Source organism: Emydura macquarii, unplaced genomic scaffold, assembly GCF_026122565.2.
Source record: "Emydura macquarii macquarii isolate MOO-44397 ecotype Brisbane River unplaced genomic scaffold, CSIRO-AGI_Emac_v2 contig_973, whole genome shotgun sequence".
Taxonomy (NCBI): Eukaryota; Metazoa; Chordata; order Testudines; family Chelidae; genus Emydura; species Emydura macquarii.
Window position 1 is genome coordinate 1,931,106 of NW_027131110.1, and position 16,348 is coordinate 1,947,453.

The 16,348-nt window shown below is 59.8% G+C and overlaps 1 protein-coding gene across 1 annotated transcript; it reads right to left on the reverse strand.

Moving 5' to 3' along the window:
• Nucleotides 1–3,042: 3,042 nt before the first annotated feature.
• On the reverse strand, nt 3,043–6,368 carry LOC137150598 (uncharacterized). Its single transcript, XM_067544559.1, has one exon. It carries the CDS (start codon nt 6,366–6,368, stop codon nt 5,568–5,570), a length of 801 nt encoding a protein of 266 aa, XP_067400660.1. The 3' UTR covers nt 3,043–5,567.
• Between the last annotated feature and the right edge of the window lie 9,980 nt (nt 6,369–16,348).

Sequence of the window (16,348 nt, forward strand, 5' to 3'; positions counted from 1 at the left end):
CGTCTATGAAAGCAGAAGAAAAGAGCCTACGCCAATAACGTAATACTGAGGCTAGAATGACTCTGTGCGCCTCCTTCGCCGAGGGGCAGGCAGACTCCCCCAAAACTCTGTCGTGTCCTGTCCCGCCCCTGCTGGGCTCTGCCTGCCTCGTAGCGCCAGGGCAAACAAGGGGAGCAAAGCAGCCAGGCAACGCGCTCTCCAAGTGCTGGCTTAGGAGAGGGTTTCCTGGCTGAAGGGGATGTTTGGGAAAGGTTAACGCCATCACGCTCCCGTGCAGTCGCAGAAGCGACAGGCCAGGGGGAAGCCTCGGGCTCCGGGGGTTGGATCGGACCCGGCCGATGAGGCTTCATGCCGTGGAATGAGCTGGGTTGGATTTTGAACAGGATCAGCCTAGTTTCAGTGCACTAAAGTGGGGCAGGGAATTACGCATTGTATTCAACCGCCCAGCCTCTCCCAGCCATGCAGGGAGGCGTCAACACTCAGGAAAGTCCTTCTGGGACACGCGCTGCAGCACATCTCCTCTGCACACAGCCTAGGGTTAGCCCAGCCCTCTGCTCTCTACACTGCCTTCCCACAGGAGTTCAAACCACGCTCACGCTCTCGGGCCATCGCTTCAAGGCGTCACAGGGCCTGGGCCCAGAGTATGTACAAGAGCCACGCACTTGGGACAAAGATGGTGACTGGTGGCTGCGCTCCCCTGGCCCAATGGAACGCTGCGTAACCAGGATAAAGCATGGCCGGCGAGGCGGGAGACAGAACTTTCTGGGGCGGGGTCCGAGACTGTGGAATGAAAGGCCCCCACCTTCCACTCTGAGTGCAAGGTGCATTTCAACTGCTGTACACAGCACCATAAACCCCATCAAAACGAAATACCCCACTGCACACGCTTCTCCCCCGGGAGAGGCTCAAAGAATAACTACGTAACGGATGTTAGTCGTACTGCTTTTAACGCACTGCGATATACCGTGAAGAGCACGGAGCAGGACTACAGGGATGGAGACTAGAACAAAGTGCAGATGAGGACTCCTGGGCCTGGCACGTATCTTTTAGCCAGGAAGCTCCTGTCACCTGTCACAGACTCAACATGGGATCATTCATACCCCAATTAAATGCAGCCACCTCTGGGTGGAATCTGGCAGCTGTTTAGCAGTGCAGACGGGAAGTGAGGAAGGGCGCAGCCAACTGAAACTGCCGGGGATTTAGGGAGGCAGAACGACTTACCAGAGTCAGGATCCTGGGGGTTAAGCCCCGGACTTTCAGGGAAATGGCTCTTTAACGAGCGGAGGTCAGGACACATCGCAGAGCAAGGGGAGGGTGCATTTCCCCTTCTTTGTCCAAGACACATCCCTCCAGCTCGACTGCTGGTGTGGCAGGCTGGCAGATACAGGCTTTGACACTTGGCCGTACACAGGGCAGTCGTTCCGTCAGTCACACTGTGCGGGTGGAACAAGAACCGTTGCACCTAGACCAGACCAGAATATCTTCACTACCTCGGAGCCGGGGGCTCATTGCCACGTGCACGGGACGTTTCCACCGGGGTGATGAGAGTGTGTGAGAGGCAGGGGACGTGCACGTGAGTGCGATGGGCAGTGAGCGTGTGGCCGGCACGTGGGTGTGCGCGTTACTGGTGCGATGAGGACTGGAAGCCAAGAAGCTGTCTGGCATTGGGGGCAGCGGGAAATGTCAGGGCCTCCGTCAGCTCTTATTACCTCAAAGCGCCCTGGAGGGGGAAGGAGCATGAAACAGGTTTTCTTCTGCTTGAGAGGGGCTGGGGCGCCCCGGGGCCAGGCTTGGGTGCGAGCGGGGCCGGACTCCTGCTTGGCGTGGGCATGGCCCTGTGGCGCTCTGGGCAGCAAACCACCACCAGGCCTGAGCTGCAGACACCCTGCCGGCAGGGGCTCCTTTCTGGGTTCCCAGGGGAGGGACGGGTGCAGAGTTTCTTTGCCTGCTGCAGCTGCCCTGCTCTTCCCTGGCTCTCATCAGCTCTCCCTCCCAGCTCTCTATAGCCCCACAGCCCCGATCCTCAGTCATCGCCCCCCTGCCTGCAGGTTTCTGCAGCAGCAGCAGGTCCGGCCCACGCCCCACCCCGGCCCCGTCTCCTCCCCCATCACTCCCCTGCCTGGGGCAGGGTGGCGCCAGGAATGGCGGGAGCGGGGCCAAGCGTCTCAGGCAGGATGGGGAGGACGGGGGTTCTCGGGAGAGGCGAGGCAGACGTCATGGAACTGGCACAGGCCTGGACTCCTCCCCGCCCCCCCCAGCCCTTCCCACCTGCCAGCCACCGTGCCGCCCTACAGGCTCCCCAGCCCCTGGAAACCCCCCGCCCATGGTGCTTTCACACACACCTCCAGGCCAGGGTCCGGGCAGAGCTGAGGGGAGAGTGACCCAGGGCGAAGGCGAAGGCACTGGGGGCAGCGGGGCTGGATTGACTCTCCTGGGGGCCCGGGGCTCTTGGAGGTCGTGGGGCCCTTTCAAACGAACGCTCACACTCATGGCCTCGAGGCTGTTACCGCAGTACTAAACTGGCCTCTTCGTTACCACGAAGCCGGTCCCAGGTTACGTTTCTGTCTGAAAACGTGTAGACCAGGGGTCGGGCGCCTGTGGCCCATGTGCCAAACGTGACACACGAGGGGATTTTGAGCGGCGCTCACACTCCTGGGAAAGGGGCAGGGGGAAGGCGTGGGGCCAGGAGGCGGCTCTGCGTGGGACCAGGAATGGCTCCTGGCCAGGGCGCTGGGCCCATGTCACATGGGAGAGGCGCAGGGATTTATTTTCTCAGGGCCCCCCTTAACCCCAGGCCCGGGCTGCAGCCCCAAAAGTCCCTACGTTAATCCGGCCCTGGGGGGCAGACAGGTACCCATGGCAACCCTGCGCATCACCCCCAGACACACCCACCAATGCCCCGCACGGGCTGGCATTCGGTCTCTGCTGCCCCGCAGCTCTGGGTGTGTGGGACTGTGTCTCCCGCTGGGATAAAGGCCGTGCGTTTGGAGGGGGACGCTCCGAGCTCCGTCACCGCTGTATCTGCCATGTCCCTGGTGTTAACGGCAGGAATCACTCACGCCTGCTCACAAACGGCCCGCGCTCTCAGCAGGTTGGAGGGTGGTTTCATACAGGGGGTGTCTGAACCTCCAGGCGACAAGGGGAATTTCCCGGTAATCCTTGGCCCACCGCTCTGAAGGCCACGGAGTGGCTTGGGTTTACACAGCCACAGACAGCAAGTTCTGGCCTGTCGCCCACCTGTGTTACACCCATAACGCTGGTGCAGGGAATTCACACTAACACCAGGTCAGGGGGATTTACAAGTCACTGGTTTAATACAGTCCAACTGCCGTGTGAGCACAGAACACAGGGAAACCAACACAGCCCTGCGCCGCGCTGCCTCCCGCAGCCGCAGGGAAGGATCTCGCAAACACCCCGAGCCCAGGTCCCAGAGCGTCCGATTACGATCTCAGGCCCACCAGAGCAGCCCCCAGTCCCGGCAGCGGAGTCACACCTGGTGTCGCCGGTGAGAGCTATCAGGCCTCCAGTGCACCGGGGTTAATAAGAAGGGCCGCCACGTCAGAGCAAAGCTCAGAACGCCAGGGGAGGCAGCGGGGTCAGAACCAGCCTGCTCTGCAGGGCAGCTGCCGTCCAAAACCTAAAAGCAGGCTCCGGCGCAATACAGCAGCAGAGCTGGGGGGGGAGGGGGAACTCAGCGGCAGGTGTGGGCAGGAAGGTTACTCACCTGTCCCCAGCTGTCCTAGCGGTGACCAGTGGGGCATGCTGAGACTGGGAACAGGCAGGGGGCATCTTGCAGAAATGCCAGCTCCAGTGAATTTTGGCTGAGACGTGGGTCCAGTTTAGGGAGCGTAACAAATCCGAATCCCGGGAGGCACCTGTCTTCTCTCTCGCTCAGTAACGGGGATGGTCAATGGGACCGATGAACGCTGGGATCTTCCTGGCAACCACTCCAAGGACTGCCTGGCCCGACAGACGGCACATCCTCTGCCTAGTTCTGCCTGGCTAGTTTGTAGTCAGCCTCATTGCTCAGCCTCTGCTATACCTCCAGGATGGTGCTAGACAGGACGGGACGGCTTGGAAATACGCTTGATAAAGAAACACTGACGGGAGACGGGCGTTGAACACCGAAGTGATGGGGGGCTCATCGCCATGAGACTGGAGATGGGGTAACAGGGTGTCTCAGGAGACCTGGTCATGGGAGAAGGAGCCGCTTGTGCAGAGCCGGCTCTGGTTGTGAACTGATGGCTGGTGGGAAGTTGGCGGGCGCACTTCAGTACCGAGAGGGCGGGTGTAATCACTGCACGGCCCCATTCAGGGTACAGTCCTGCAGCGCTGCGTGCTCAGACCTCGATCCAGGAAAGCGTCTAAGCCCCGACTCTGGAGGGGTCACTTCTGGGCTCAGAGCTAAGCACACGCTAAGACGCTGCGCTGCATCAGGGCCGGAGTGTGCAGCACCTGGCAGGACCGAGCCTTCGGTCCCCCTGGTTGCAGACTCAGCTGGGGCAGGGAGGAAGGCGTGTGGCCTCAGAGCACAGACGATCCTCTGCGCTCAGAGATGGTCCCCCCAGGCCGGGCTAACACACGTGCGGGGTGGGACCAGGGCTGGTGCAGACGGTTTCAGTGTCCTGGGCTCCAAACCTGGCAGCTTTTTGCTGTGCTGAAAAACCAGAAACTCTCCAGGGTGCCTGGAGAGCTGGGAGGAGAGTGGGGAGCCGGGCAGCAATACACAGAGAGCAGACGACAGGTGTGTAAGTGTCTGCGTGGGAGGTACATCCAGCCAGGGGAAACAGGGGTACAAAGGACCAGACCGGCAAACCCGCGATAACCTTTATCCCGCTCTCCTCCTCAGCGAGGGCAGCTCGGACTGGGAGCGGCCAGCCTCTGCTCTGACAAGCGCCCTCTGGGCCATGCCCCCCACCAGAAAGGTTTCTGCCCGGCTCTTCCCTGGGAAACGGTTGCAGAGATGCCGCAGCCAGCGGCTGCACTGCCCCATGTCTCCGACTCACCCGGGGTCAGGGGCTGTTTTGAAGTTGAACAGAAAAGACACGGGCTTGGGCAGGGGCTATGGAAAGAAAAAAACAAGGGGCGGATGTGAAATTTCTCCCCAGCCAGCCAGGGGCAATTGTCAGGGAGAGCGAAGCAAATCTGAGTGCCTGACCCTTCCCCGGCCTGACCCTTCCCCGGGCCCAGACCCACCACCCAGAACCCCCCGCAGACTGCCTAGCACCCATCGGCTCTTCGCTTGCTGACGTGCGGCTCTGACGCTATCCCAGCTATTACAATAGAAGGGCTGCCCAAAGGGTCAAACGCCAGCCCCAGTAATGGCCATGTCCCCCTTTGTTCTGCACGAGCCGGGTCTCCCCATCCCCTGAGCTGAGCAGAGCAGTTGAGGGGCGGTGGTGGAATCCGAGAGCCAAGTGCTGAGGATTAGCTATGGTCAGAAAGATAAAGACCCGGGGTCTGGATGGGTCCGGTCCAGAGCCGGGGAGGGGGGCTGCTGTGGTCTCCAGGACAGAACAGAGATGGACCCTGTGACTCAAAGGAGGGTCTCCTAGTCCCCACTCCCGTCACTGCCCTTTGGGGACTTTGCTTTCCTGTTCGCCTGCAGTGTGAACACATCCCGGGGGGCTGGGCAGCGGCTCCCAATGTCCTGGTGGCCGGTCGGGGCAGCAGCTGGAGGGCTGAGGGCCGAAGTGGAGCTCGGCCGCCCGCCACAGCCTCCTGACAGCTGCGTACCGCGCCCTCCTCCTCCGGCAGAGTTTGGGGCAAACGTCCGGGAAGATGGCGACCCTGGTGCCGGCCCAGGCCAGGGGCTCAGTGCGTTTCCTGACCGCCCGCATGATGGCCAGCTTGTCGGAGAAGCGCAGCAGCCGGAACACCAGCGCCCGGGGCCGGCTGGCAGGGTCCCAGCGCGCCCCGCCGAGCACCCGGCGTGCGCTCTCGATCTCCAAGGGCGGGGAGTCTGCGGGCAGGTCGAGCACCGTGGGCAGGGTCCCCTGCAGGAAGGTGACGGGGTCCCCCCCTTCTGCCCCCTCCGGCAGGCCCGCCAGCCGCAGGCTGTTGCGGCGGGAGCGGTTCTCCAGCACGTGGCAGCGGTTCTCCAGCCGCCGGACGGTCTCGCTCAGGCATCTGTTGCCTTTCTGGAGGGCAGTGAGCTCGAGGGCCCAGCCCCTGGAGTCCCGCTCCAGCTGCTCCATGCGGCTCTGCACGCCCGACACGTCCCTGCACGCGGCAGCCAGGTCCTGGGAGAGCTGGTCTAGCTTCGCGGAGAGGACGGCCTTGATTGCACTGATCTCCCCCTGAGGTCCAGTGGCTTCTTGCCCTCCCAGCCGCAGGGCTCCCGGGGAGATGGAGCTGTGCTGGAGCATGGTCTCTTGGCTAACGCCTCCCACTCAGCGTCCGCCTGTTGTCCACCATCATCACCAGAAGTGCAGGAGCCCGGGCTGGGTGGTCGGGCAGCACCTGTCCTGGCTACAGTCCAGAGAACAAACGTATCAGACCCGGCAACGCGAAGCAACCGCCATCACCGTTTCTACCGTACTCTTTGTCCTAACCACTTCCAGAGCACTGTATCGGCACGAGTCCCCACACCCACCACTGCCATGCAGCCCCCTCTGGAGTGAACGGGGCAGCTGATTAACATCTTCCAGCAACGCCACACAACGGTTTAGGATGGGGGCTCAGGACGGGATATCCAGTTCTGCTCTGGGAGGACGCTGGGTAAGATCGAGTGTAATTACCCACACTGGCTCTGGACCAGGTCCCAGGTTAACCCCCTGCTCCTGGAAAAAGTGCCATGGAGTTTTTATGCCCACGGGTAAGTGGAACCTCAGTTGTAGAGCGGACGTGAAACCAGGCTGGGGCACTGGCTCAGAATGGACCCAGCGAGAAGATTGCCACCAGTTCATTGACAAGTCCCATATCTTGCTGTACTCACATCTCCTTCCAAGTCTCCCATCCAGTTACTATCCAGACTAGACTCTGCTTAGCTTAGGAGAGCCAACGAGAGCCCAGGCCCAGGAGGTCAGGACCTGATCAGACTCCTAAATGCAGGCCTGATTCTGAGAGGTGCTGAGCACCCATGAACCCTAGTGGGGTCAAGAGAGCTGTAGGTGCTCAGCACCGTTGAAAGTCAGCCTAACTTGGACTTAGGGGGCTGAACGAGGACTCTAGACTGGAAAACGCTGGCCTTGGTGTGCAGACACAAGGTGAGCGAGGTACCTTCAGTGTGTGGTCTCTTAATCCCTGTCGCTGCTCTCCTGGGACGCTGCTGGTCCAGGGCCTTGCCGGCAGACGAGGCACCGGTCAGCATGTCGGAACGGCTGGGTCCGTTTCCACGTGTTCCCTTTGGACAGGTGGCGGGGCCAGAGCCAGGGGCGTCGGCCGGCAGCACCTCTGATTTCACCAACATAAACAAAACCCGTCAGCTGAAGGCAGGTCCCACCCTCCGCCGAGTGCTGCACATGGACGGGACTGGCCAGACCTGCGGTGGCCTGATTCCTAAAGGAAAAACCTTCGTCTATTGGCGCTCCTAGAGCACTCCTTGCTGGAGAGGGAACATACACGGGGACCAGCCCTGCACTGCGTGGGCGATGGAGATCTAGGGGGTGTTCTCCAGCTGTAGTTTTTCAGACTGAGTCTATGAACACAGGAGCTTAGCAACCTGAAGACGGCAGAACAGAGGAGCAGTGACTCTCCCCGTGGGCCATTAGCACCAACGCAGAGCTGAGCTCCCACCCCAGAAAAGCAAATCCCTCCCTCCGCCCGTGTTGAGCAAGGACAGGCAATGGCAGGAATCTTCAGTCTGACACCTCGGGTCCCTCAAACCCCCGCTGTCATCGTGCTCGGGGACTAGGGAGCGTTTCACTGGGGACAGTTTCTCTGCTGTTTTCCACACTACAAAGGGGCAATTTTGACAGGAGAAAAAGTCTCTTGGCTGCCAAAATGGGCAGTTTTCACCTAGTGGAAACGTTTGCTCCTTACTTCAGGGTGGAAACTCGCTGCGCGGGAACCGCTGTTATCTGGTCAAAGCGGCAACCTCCTGCTCAGATTGGAAGCTTTCTGGGGCAGGGACCATCTTTGCTCTGTGTCTGTACAGGGCCCAGCACACCGCAGGCCTGGTCTGTGACGGGGCTCCCAGAGATACGGTAAATACAAATAATACCACCACCACCACATTGGCCAGTTCCCAGGAAAACTCTCACAAAGGGCCAGTTTTCCCTGGTACGTGAAAATTTGCTGCGTGAAACCCAGCAGGCTAAGAGGGCCGACGCTGCGCAGAACTATCGGCGCTAGTCGGGCCAGGGACCCGTCAGCAGCAGCTCTCCCGGCTGCAAGTCTCTCATATGCACCACACGGCTGGCGGCGCTCGATTCTCCATGCCAGGCAACCCTCTGAGCCTTGGCGACCAAGACCCACCCGCAGCCAGAACCTCAGCGGGCGTAACTCAGCGCAGCTCCACTGACTTCGCTGATGGACACCAGCTGACGGATTGGCGCATGCAGGGCGGATCACGTGCACCAGGTACCGCGCCCGCCGGATGCTCACTTTCTCGATGCAGCCTGCAAAGCCCCGGCTGTGGACTCCTCTCCCCCCAGTCCCCTTGGGGGCTGCTGCTGGGGGACAAACCCAGGGGGGTGTCGGGACGACTGTGTCTGGGTCCCGGCCCTGCACTCCAGCAAGTCTCCAGGCCTTGGGGATGGGGCGTCTCTGCTGCACTGTCTGTTTTAAACCAAGAAATCCAGCGTCAGCGCAGGTCCAGCGGCTGCAGGACAGACCCCATCTACACTATAGCCACGGCAGCCTGCCCAGGGGTTCCCTGATCTCCGCATCAACCCGCTCGTACACAAGTGGATTTGACAGGGGCAGGCGAATTCGTGGCACACGCACCCCGAGGGCCCGGGTCAGAGTGGAGTCAGTGGGGCTGTACCCCAGCCTCCCCCCAACGGGACTTCCCACAATGTGACCGCCTGCTCTCCAGCCTCCTCCCAGTGTGGCTGCACATCCCCTGCCCCCTTGTCTCTTGGGAACGCTTTCCTTTCTTATTGCCCCATCTCAGAGGTGCAATCAAAGCCCTCGGACGAGTGGCTGCTGCAGGCTCCCCTGGCTAACATTGGCTTTGCTGGCAGGTCCAGCTTGCTCCCCTCCTCCACCGACACCTGCACAATCTCCATTCAGCGAAGGAGACCAGGCCATTGCAAGCAATGTGTCCAGGGCTTCTTCTCAGACCCCCTGCCCCACCCAGGCCTTTTAGTGCCGGTGTCTAAGACGCGTTAAAGCCACGAGCTCCGGTGCTCACCTTTCCCGGACAGCTTCCGACCCCCGATCTCTGGCCTCTGCGGCGGCATGCCGCCCTGCGCTCTGCTGGCTGATGAGCGGCTGCGGGCAGGCCCGGAGGAAGGAGTTGGCCTGGCTGCCGTGATCTCTTCCCAACAGCTCGGCCGCGGGAGGGACAAGCTCTCTGTCGTCAGGTCTGTAAAAACAGAAACACACGAGTCTATTGCCCGCTCGTGGCCAAGAGCCGCAGGGCAAGCACCGTCCGCCTCTGCACAGCAAGTCTACTGGGCCCCGAGCCGGGGTTTGGCCCACTTCCCACCGCCAGCGTTCACGCTCTGCCTGCGCCGTTCGGCACGTCGGTAGAACAGTGAGCACCGGTCACCAGAGAGGCAGGAGAGGGGTTCGTCGCCATGCAGAAGGGCGTTGGCGTTAGTCTAAGCGGTGAGCTGTGCTTTATCCTGAGTGCAGCCCACGGGCACACAGGAGAGAGTTTGCCCCGCGGCAGGGGTCACACTCTGGTACCTTGCTCACCCTGTCCTGGGGCTTAGATTCCCAGTTACCCCAGGAGGAAGCGCACCAGGGGGCAGGGGGCACCTCTCTCCGGCCCGGTACCTGCAGCTCCTTTGCCTTCAACGCAAGGTACAGACGTCTGGCTGCCCCTCAGGCTGGTCCGCACGAGACTTTAGCACCTTGAGTTGGTGCCTAAACCGGACCTTGGGTTAACCCTCACCAGGGGATCTCCCAGCCCCGGTCCCCCTTCTCCTCCGCCCCTCAGCTCCTGCCCTGCTGCCGTGCGGGGGTGACCGGGGCTCTCCGGGGCATGGAGGGGGTTGCCGATTGCTGCCACCTCCATTTTAAGCAAACTAAAAAACAACTCAAGGCCCGTCGCTATAAAGCAGGGTCGGCTGCGCATGGACGCCGGGACCTTTCCCGGCTCAGCCCCGTGTCGGCGGGAAGGATTCGCCTGCCTGGCTCATCTTTGGCAGATCCCTTCCCCTGGGGCTGGAGATTGCAGAGCAGTCAGTGAGGGAACAGAGAAACAGGCCAACAGCAGAAAGAGCTGCTGCTGTCACGGAGGACCCGGCCTGGGCGAGGAAGGAGGCGGGCGCAGGCTCCCAGGGGCTAAGAGCTACTTCCCTAGCATCCGGGTTTGTGAGCGGCGCTGATCACCGAACGCTTCCCACGCTGCAGGTGCAGCTCTGACTGGACCCAGTGGGAACTGGGGCCTCCAAGTTAGGGGCAGGGGCACAGGGGAGTGGAAGAGCAGAGTGGAGCCACGCGGAGTCTAGGCTCCCCCGTCTGAACCGAGCGGCCTCCTGGAGAGACACCGGTTTATCCCGCTAGAACGAAGTGAAAAGCTCCAGGTTCAGGGTTCAGCTCCTGGCCCCGTCTACACTACGGCTGTTGTTTTCATTCCCCCCGGCTGGAGCACTGCGGGGCTGGGTTTCAGGCCCTGTTTTGGCCAGCAAAGATGGGACTCGTGGGACGTCAATCCTGCATCATGCGTGAGAGGCAGAGGAAGGACGAGGAGAGGTGGGTGATCCAGTGCTTAGAGCGTTAGATGGGGACTCTGCAAAGGTGGGCTCATGCCAGAGACTCCGTGTGAGCTCAGCTCCTATCCGTGCCAAGGGGACCACATCACTGCCCTGCCCTGCCCACAGGGACATGGGCTGGGAAATGCATTCATAGGTCGTCGGGCACCCAGCACTACAGTGATGGGGGGGTCAGATAAGTACCTGAGATGGACAGAGCCGTCACATCCAAGCGGCCTGGCTCCCCTCTGCTATCGGAGCTCCTCACATGTGCATCCTGCTCTTGCTGCGGTGCGTCTCCCTGAGTGTGGCTGGAAGGGGACCGGGAAGGGCAGGACCTGGGCCCAGCGATTTCCTCCAAACAATTCTCCAGGCCTTGCAGGTGGCCGTCGGCTGTCACCGCTTGCCTTGTATCTGCAGCCAAGAAACCAGACCAGGGTGTGGGCATGAGGTCAGGCCAGTCCTTCCCTCGAGCCCTGGAAAACCAGCCGGGACGGGGGGTTGGGAGTTCCCCTGCCTGGAGAGTGAGCCGGGTTCTCAGGGAGCTAGGAGCCAGCCTGGGTTAAGTGAGTACAAATTAATACCCCACTGTTCACCTTCAGCCTGCAATCTAGAAATCCCAAGGGCTGCGGGGAGAGGAGCAGCTGGCACGACTGGGCCGTGGAGATGTGCGCTGGCCGTAGATACGACACACACAAGCAGACCCGGAGTCACAGAGCATGCAAGGGGGTCACTGGCATGAGCCTGTCCCAAGAGAGACTTTGGATTACGGCCTCTCCGGGGATGGGGATTCGCCTGCTCTCGGACGCACCGCTCAGAATGTATTTCTGTCTGTCCTGCAGGTCCCTCTCCACCTCTCTAGCGATCCTGACCATTTGACTGTTGTATGGAAACCCTGGGAGTAACAGCCCGGGGCCGTTTTGGATCTTCCAAATGCTTGCGGGAAGATATTCCCATGAGGACAGGTGGTTTGCGGGGGAACCGTTGTTCTGGGCCAGCAGGACTCGTATCCAAACGACCTCCTGCCGTTCACCTCCGAGCCCCACCCGACAATGTTTCGGTGGCCCACGCCCCGGCCTGACTTTCGGCCAGTGGTCTCCAAATCCATGCCTGCGCCACGTCCCCCACGCAGCGCTGCTCCTGGCTGGCCGGCTGGAGCAATGGAAGCCCTTCCCTGCTGGGCCCCGCTGCTGGCTGTGGAGCCGGGGAGCGCTCTGCGGTTACTTCGCTTTTAACGAGAGATGCAAAGCCAGTATCAGCTCAGCAGGTCTGGTTCCTTCCAGCCCCCCGCTTCCATCTTCCCCCTAATTCACAGCTCTGCCCAGCACCTCTGTTTTCCCTGAATCTGGAGGGCAGACAGAGGGAGAACAAATCTTCCATGTGTCTATTCACTGACTGTCCGGAGCCTCCCCTTCTGTACAGGAGGCCCGGGACAGAGCAGGAAAGGGCACGGCTTCTCCACCTTCGCACGTCGCCTTTCGCACTGCAAACCCGATCCTCCTCTTACCTGCACCATGCACATCCCAGTGCGCCGTCTCCGGCCTCTGCTGCGCCGTGTCTCCTTCCTGGCTGCCCGCCACGGCATGTGTGACTGGGGTGCTGGAGATACAGGGCCCGGGGCCCGAGATCTCCTTCAGGCACTTCTCCAGGCCTCGGAGAGGGGAGTTCTCGGGGCTTATTTCTGTTTAGACAAAACAGACCCCGACATGATCAGCACAGGTGCCAGATGATCAGCACAGGGCAACAAAAATGATTAGGGGGCTGGAGCACAAGACTTATGAGGAGAGGCTGAGGGAACTGGGTTTGTTTAGTCTGCAGAAGAGAAGAATGAGGGGGGATTTGATAGCGGCCTTTAACTACCTGAAAGGAGGTTTCAGGGAGGATGGAGCTAGGCTGTTCTCAGTGGTGGCAGATGACAGAACAAGGAGCAACGGTCTCAAGTTGCAGTGAGGGAGGTCTAGGTTGGATATTAGGAAAAAGCTTTCCCTAGGCGGGTGGTGAAGCACTGGAATGGGTTACCTAGGGAGGTGGTGGAATCTCCATCTTCAGAGGTTTTTAAGCTGAGGCTTGACAACGCCCTGGCTGGGATGATTTAGCTGAGGTTAGTCCTGCTTTGAGCAGGGGGTTGGACTAGATACCTCCTGAGGTCCCTTCCAACTCTAATATTCTATGATTCTATGATTCAGATCTCCTGACTCCCAGCCCGGTGCCCTGTCTCCGGGGCCACACGCTCTCTTTAGCGCTAAGGGGACAGGGCACCAGGCTGGGAGTCAGGGGATCTGGCGTCTGTTCCTGGCTCTGCCACCAATTTGCTGGGTGACTTGGGACGGGTCACATGGTCTCTCTGGGCCTGGGGTGCCACTGTTCCCCCACCCCACCCAGTGGCAGGCAAGAGCAGTAAGATGGCAGCGAGTGTGAATCATGCCACTGGGCTTAGATCGTTCCCAGGGATGCGCAGAATGACCCCACTGTCCTATCCCATCCCACGATGCCCTACAGCAGTCCCCACTCCCATCATCAGCCCCCTCACACAGTTCCCCGCCCCCCATTGCTCTGCAGCCCAGCCTACCATCGCCCTCGGCGGTCTGCCCGTACAGATAACACCGTTACCACAACACTGTCAGTCAGAACTGGCTGCCACGGACACCCTCACTGCTTTGCGTGAGGGCAGGGAGAGATCACAGAGAGAAGGGCCCGGCCTGACCATGTACACTTCCGATCGGGAGACAGGAGACGCTGTGATCTCCCCGGCTCACCTTCGCCGCCCCACCTCCACGTCCCCGGCCCAGCACTCGACAGGTCGCTCTCCCCTTCGGCGCTGCTGGCGGAGGAGTAGCCAGACGGGGTGGTGGCATAGCCTGGCCGGCTGGCAGGTATGTCCTTCAAGCAGTTCATTAGTCCGTACAGAGGGGAGCTCTCCGTGCTTTCTGCTGGTTTAATAATATAAAAGCCCCAGCATCAGGGCCGGGTGGGGTGTGTCACGGGCACTGGGGGCGTTTCAGGAGCTGGGAAAGGCCATCTGGCCCAAATCATTTTTAGATTTAAAAAAAGTGGGATTAATCTGAATTTAAAAGGGTGAAATCTCAATACTACCTGCTCGCCCTTCACACCCCCTTTCATTCCCAGAAGCACATCTAGGAGTCGTTTACAAGAACTAGGGAGTGGGGGAGTCTCCATCCTTAGAGGTTTTTAAGGCCCAGCTTGACAAAGCCCTGGCTGGGATGGTTTAGCTGAGGTTAGTCCTGCTTTGAGCAGGGGGTTGGACTAGATACCTCCTGAGGTCCCTTCCAACCCTCATCTTCAAGGATTCTAGGATTCTGTCACTTCGCCCGTGAGCCTCTGATACATGTTCCGCGTCCCCAGCCCCACCCCATGACACAGCCCTGCCGAGTTCCCACCGGTCTTAATCCTGAACGTGCAGCCCTTTCTCGGCTCCTCGTCTTACCTTCCACACATGCTCTCCGGGGCCCTGGCACTGGTCTCCTCCGCTGCACGTCTCCCTGTGCTTTGCTGGCACAGAAGTAACTCGCTGTCGCACTGGGTCTGTTCACAGGTATGTCCTTCAGACAGTTCTCCAGGCCTCGGAGTGGTGACGTGACCTCTGAGACTGCTCCTGCTTTAACAGAGAGATACGACATCTCTATCGGTTTGTAGTTACAGCCTGGCTTCCATCCACCTCAGACACCTGTGAAGCCAACAGGCTCCGCTTTCAGCCCCCAGCCGGCATGCTGGAAACCTCAGCCTTTCTGGCCCTCCAGCAGGAGTGCAATGTGTTAGCGTACAATTATCCCCCCCGCCGTTTGTTGTTTACAGAATTACCTTACCGAGGGCAGGCACATCATCTTGAAACCGATTATCTTTACACTCACATTCTTTAAAATAAAACAGTATGCAAGAGATGGAAGGAAGATAATGCCTTCTTCCCACCACAGGTCTTGCACAGGAGGGGAGATAGTTATTTCCTTAGCCTTATCCCCTGTGCAGATGGCCAGGAGGGGAGGAGAAGAAGAGAGAGAACACAACTCTAACTAGAATTCACACCAATGACCAGAAACGAGGTTTGCCCCTGCCATGACCCGGTTCCCTGTAGCTTAGGCCTGCCCATTTATCCAAAGCCCTGGCTGGGATGGTTTAGTCGGGGTTGGCCCTGCTCTGAGCAGGGGGTTGGACTAGATGATCTCCTGTGGTCCCTTCCAATGCTCATCTTCTATGGTTCTATGACTGAGCAACCAGCTATGCAGTGACCAGCCTGGCCCTTACACAAGAGACTTACAGAGGAGAAGTCACCGTGCAGTGAAGTCAGCCCTTAAGGCCCAACATCAAAGCCAGAACCACAAACGTGGACACTGAAAACCCTAGGGACGTCCATGAGAAGCCAAAGGAACGTCACCAGTGATCAGCAGGGCAAAGTCATGTGAGTGTCGGGGATGAAAGAAGCATCTCTAAGAGGGTAAATGATCGTTGCAGGCTCCGGGTCAAGCTGGAGACCTGGTTACTCCTGGTGAAGAAACAAGCATTTGGGGGGGAATCTTTCCTCAGATGGGGGCCTAAAATCTAGTCAGAGCTCCCAAAGCAAAGAACCCAGCAGCTGTGACAGGACCGAGGAATCCTTCAAGTCACACAGTTAACAAAGGGGCTATACCAGGGGCTCTCAAACCTTTCTTGCTGGGATCCCCTTTGAAAATATTTCAGGCTGTGATGATCCCCCCCCATGGCATGTCCCGGGGGCTGACAGCTCACGGCCCCCTCATAATAACCTCCCAACCCCCTGAGGGGTCACGACCCCCAGTTTGAGAACCCCTGGGCTAGACAGAAGGAACAGGGCTATCTGGAGTCAGACCTGGAACTCACGGAGACTGGCCCAGAGAAGAGACGGAAGGGATTAGAATGAAGGACAAGCAAAGACATTTGGATTAAAAGAAGAAACGAGCCGGAACTTCCAGACAAACTGAGCTGAACCCACATGGAGCCAGTTTAACTGAATAATTCTCTGCCATTTTCACAGCCCTGACCTTCCTGGCTTTGGCTGGGGCTGGAAGAAGCCGTGTCCGAATCCCCTGGGAAAGGCTGTACTTCCAGCCTGAGCGGACACAGGAAACGCCAGCAACCCCTCCAGAAAGCCTGAGACCGGGAGCTCTCCAGCCCAGTTTAACAGTCCTGCTACTGCCAGGCAACCTGGCTGCACCCCCCAGCTCAGCCTGCGCCGGCAGCTCTGGGTCTCCTGGTGAGAGTCTCAGAGCGTGACCAGGAAAGGAGGCGCTGCGGGGCCCAGTGACGCGTGAGCCCTTTAAAACTCTCTGCTGATGTGTGACCCTTGTCGCAGCTGAGAGAAGCACGAAGCATCCGAACCAGACACAGCCTTGAGCCCCTCGCGGAGTGCCGCTGGGCTCCATGCCTGACTACGGGCCGTGCCGAGCACACCTGGCCCTAAGCAAACCCTGGGGGAATCCAGGGACACACCGTGCAGCTGCACCCTCGAGCATGTGAGCCAAACCTCAGGATTGCACAGTCTGCTCTCGGACTCACTTCCTGCACACGAT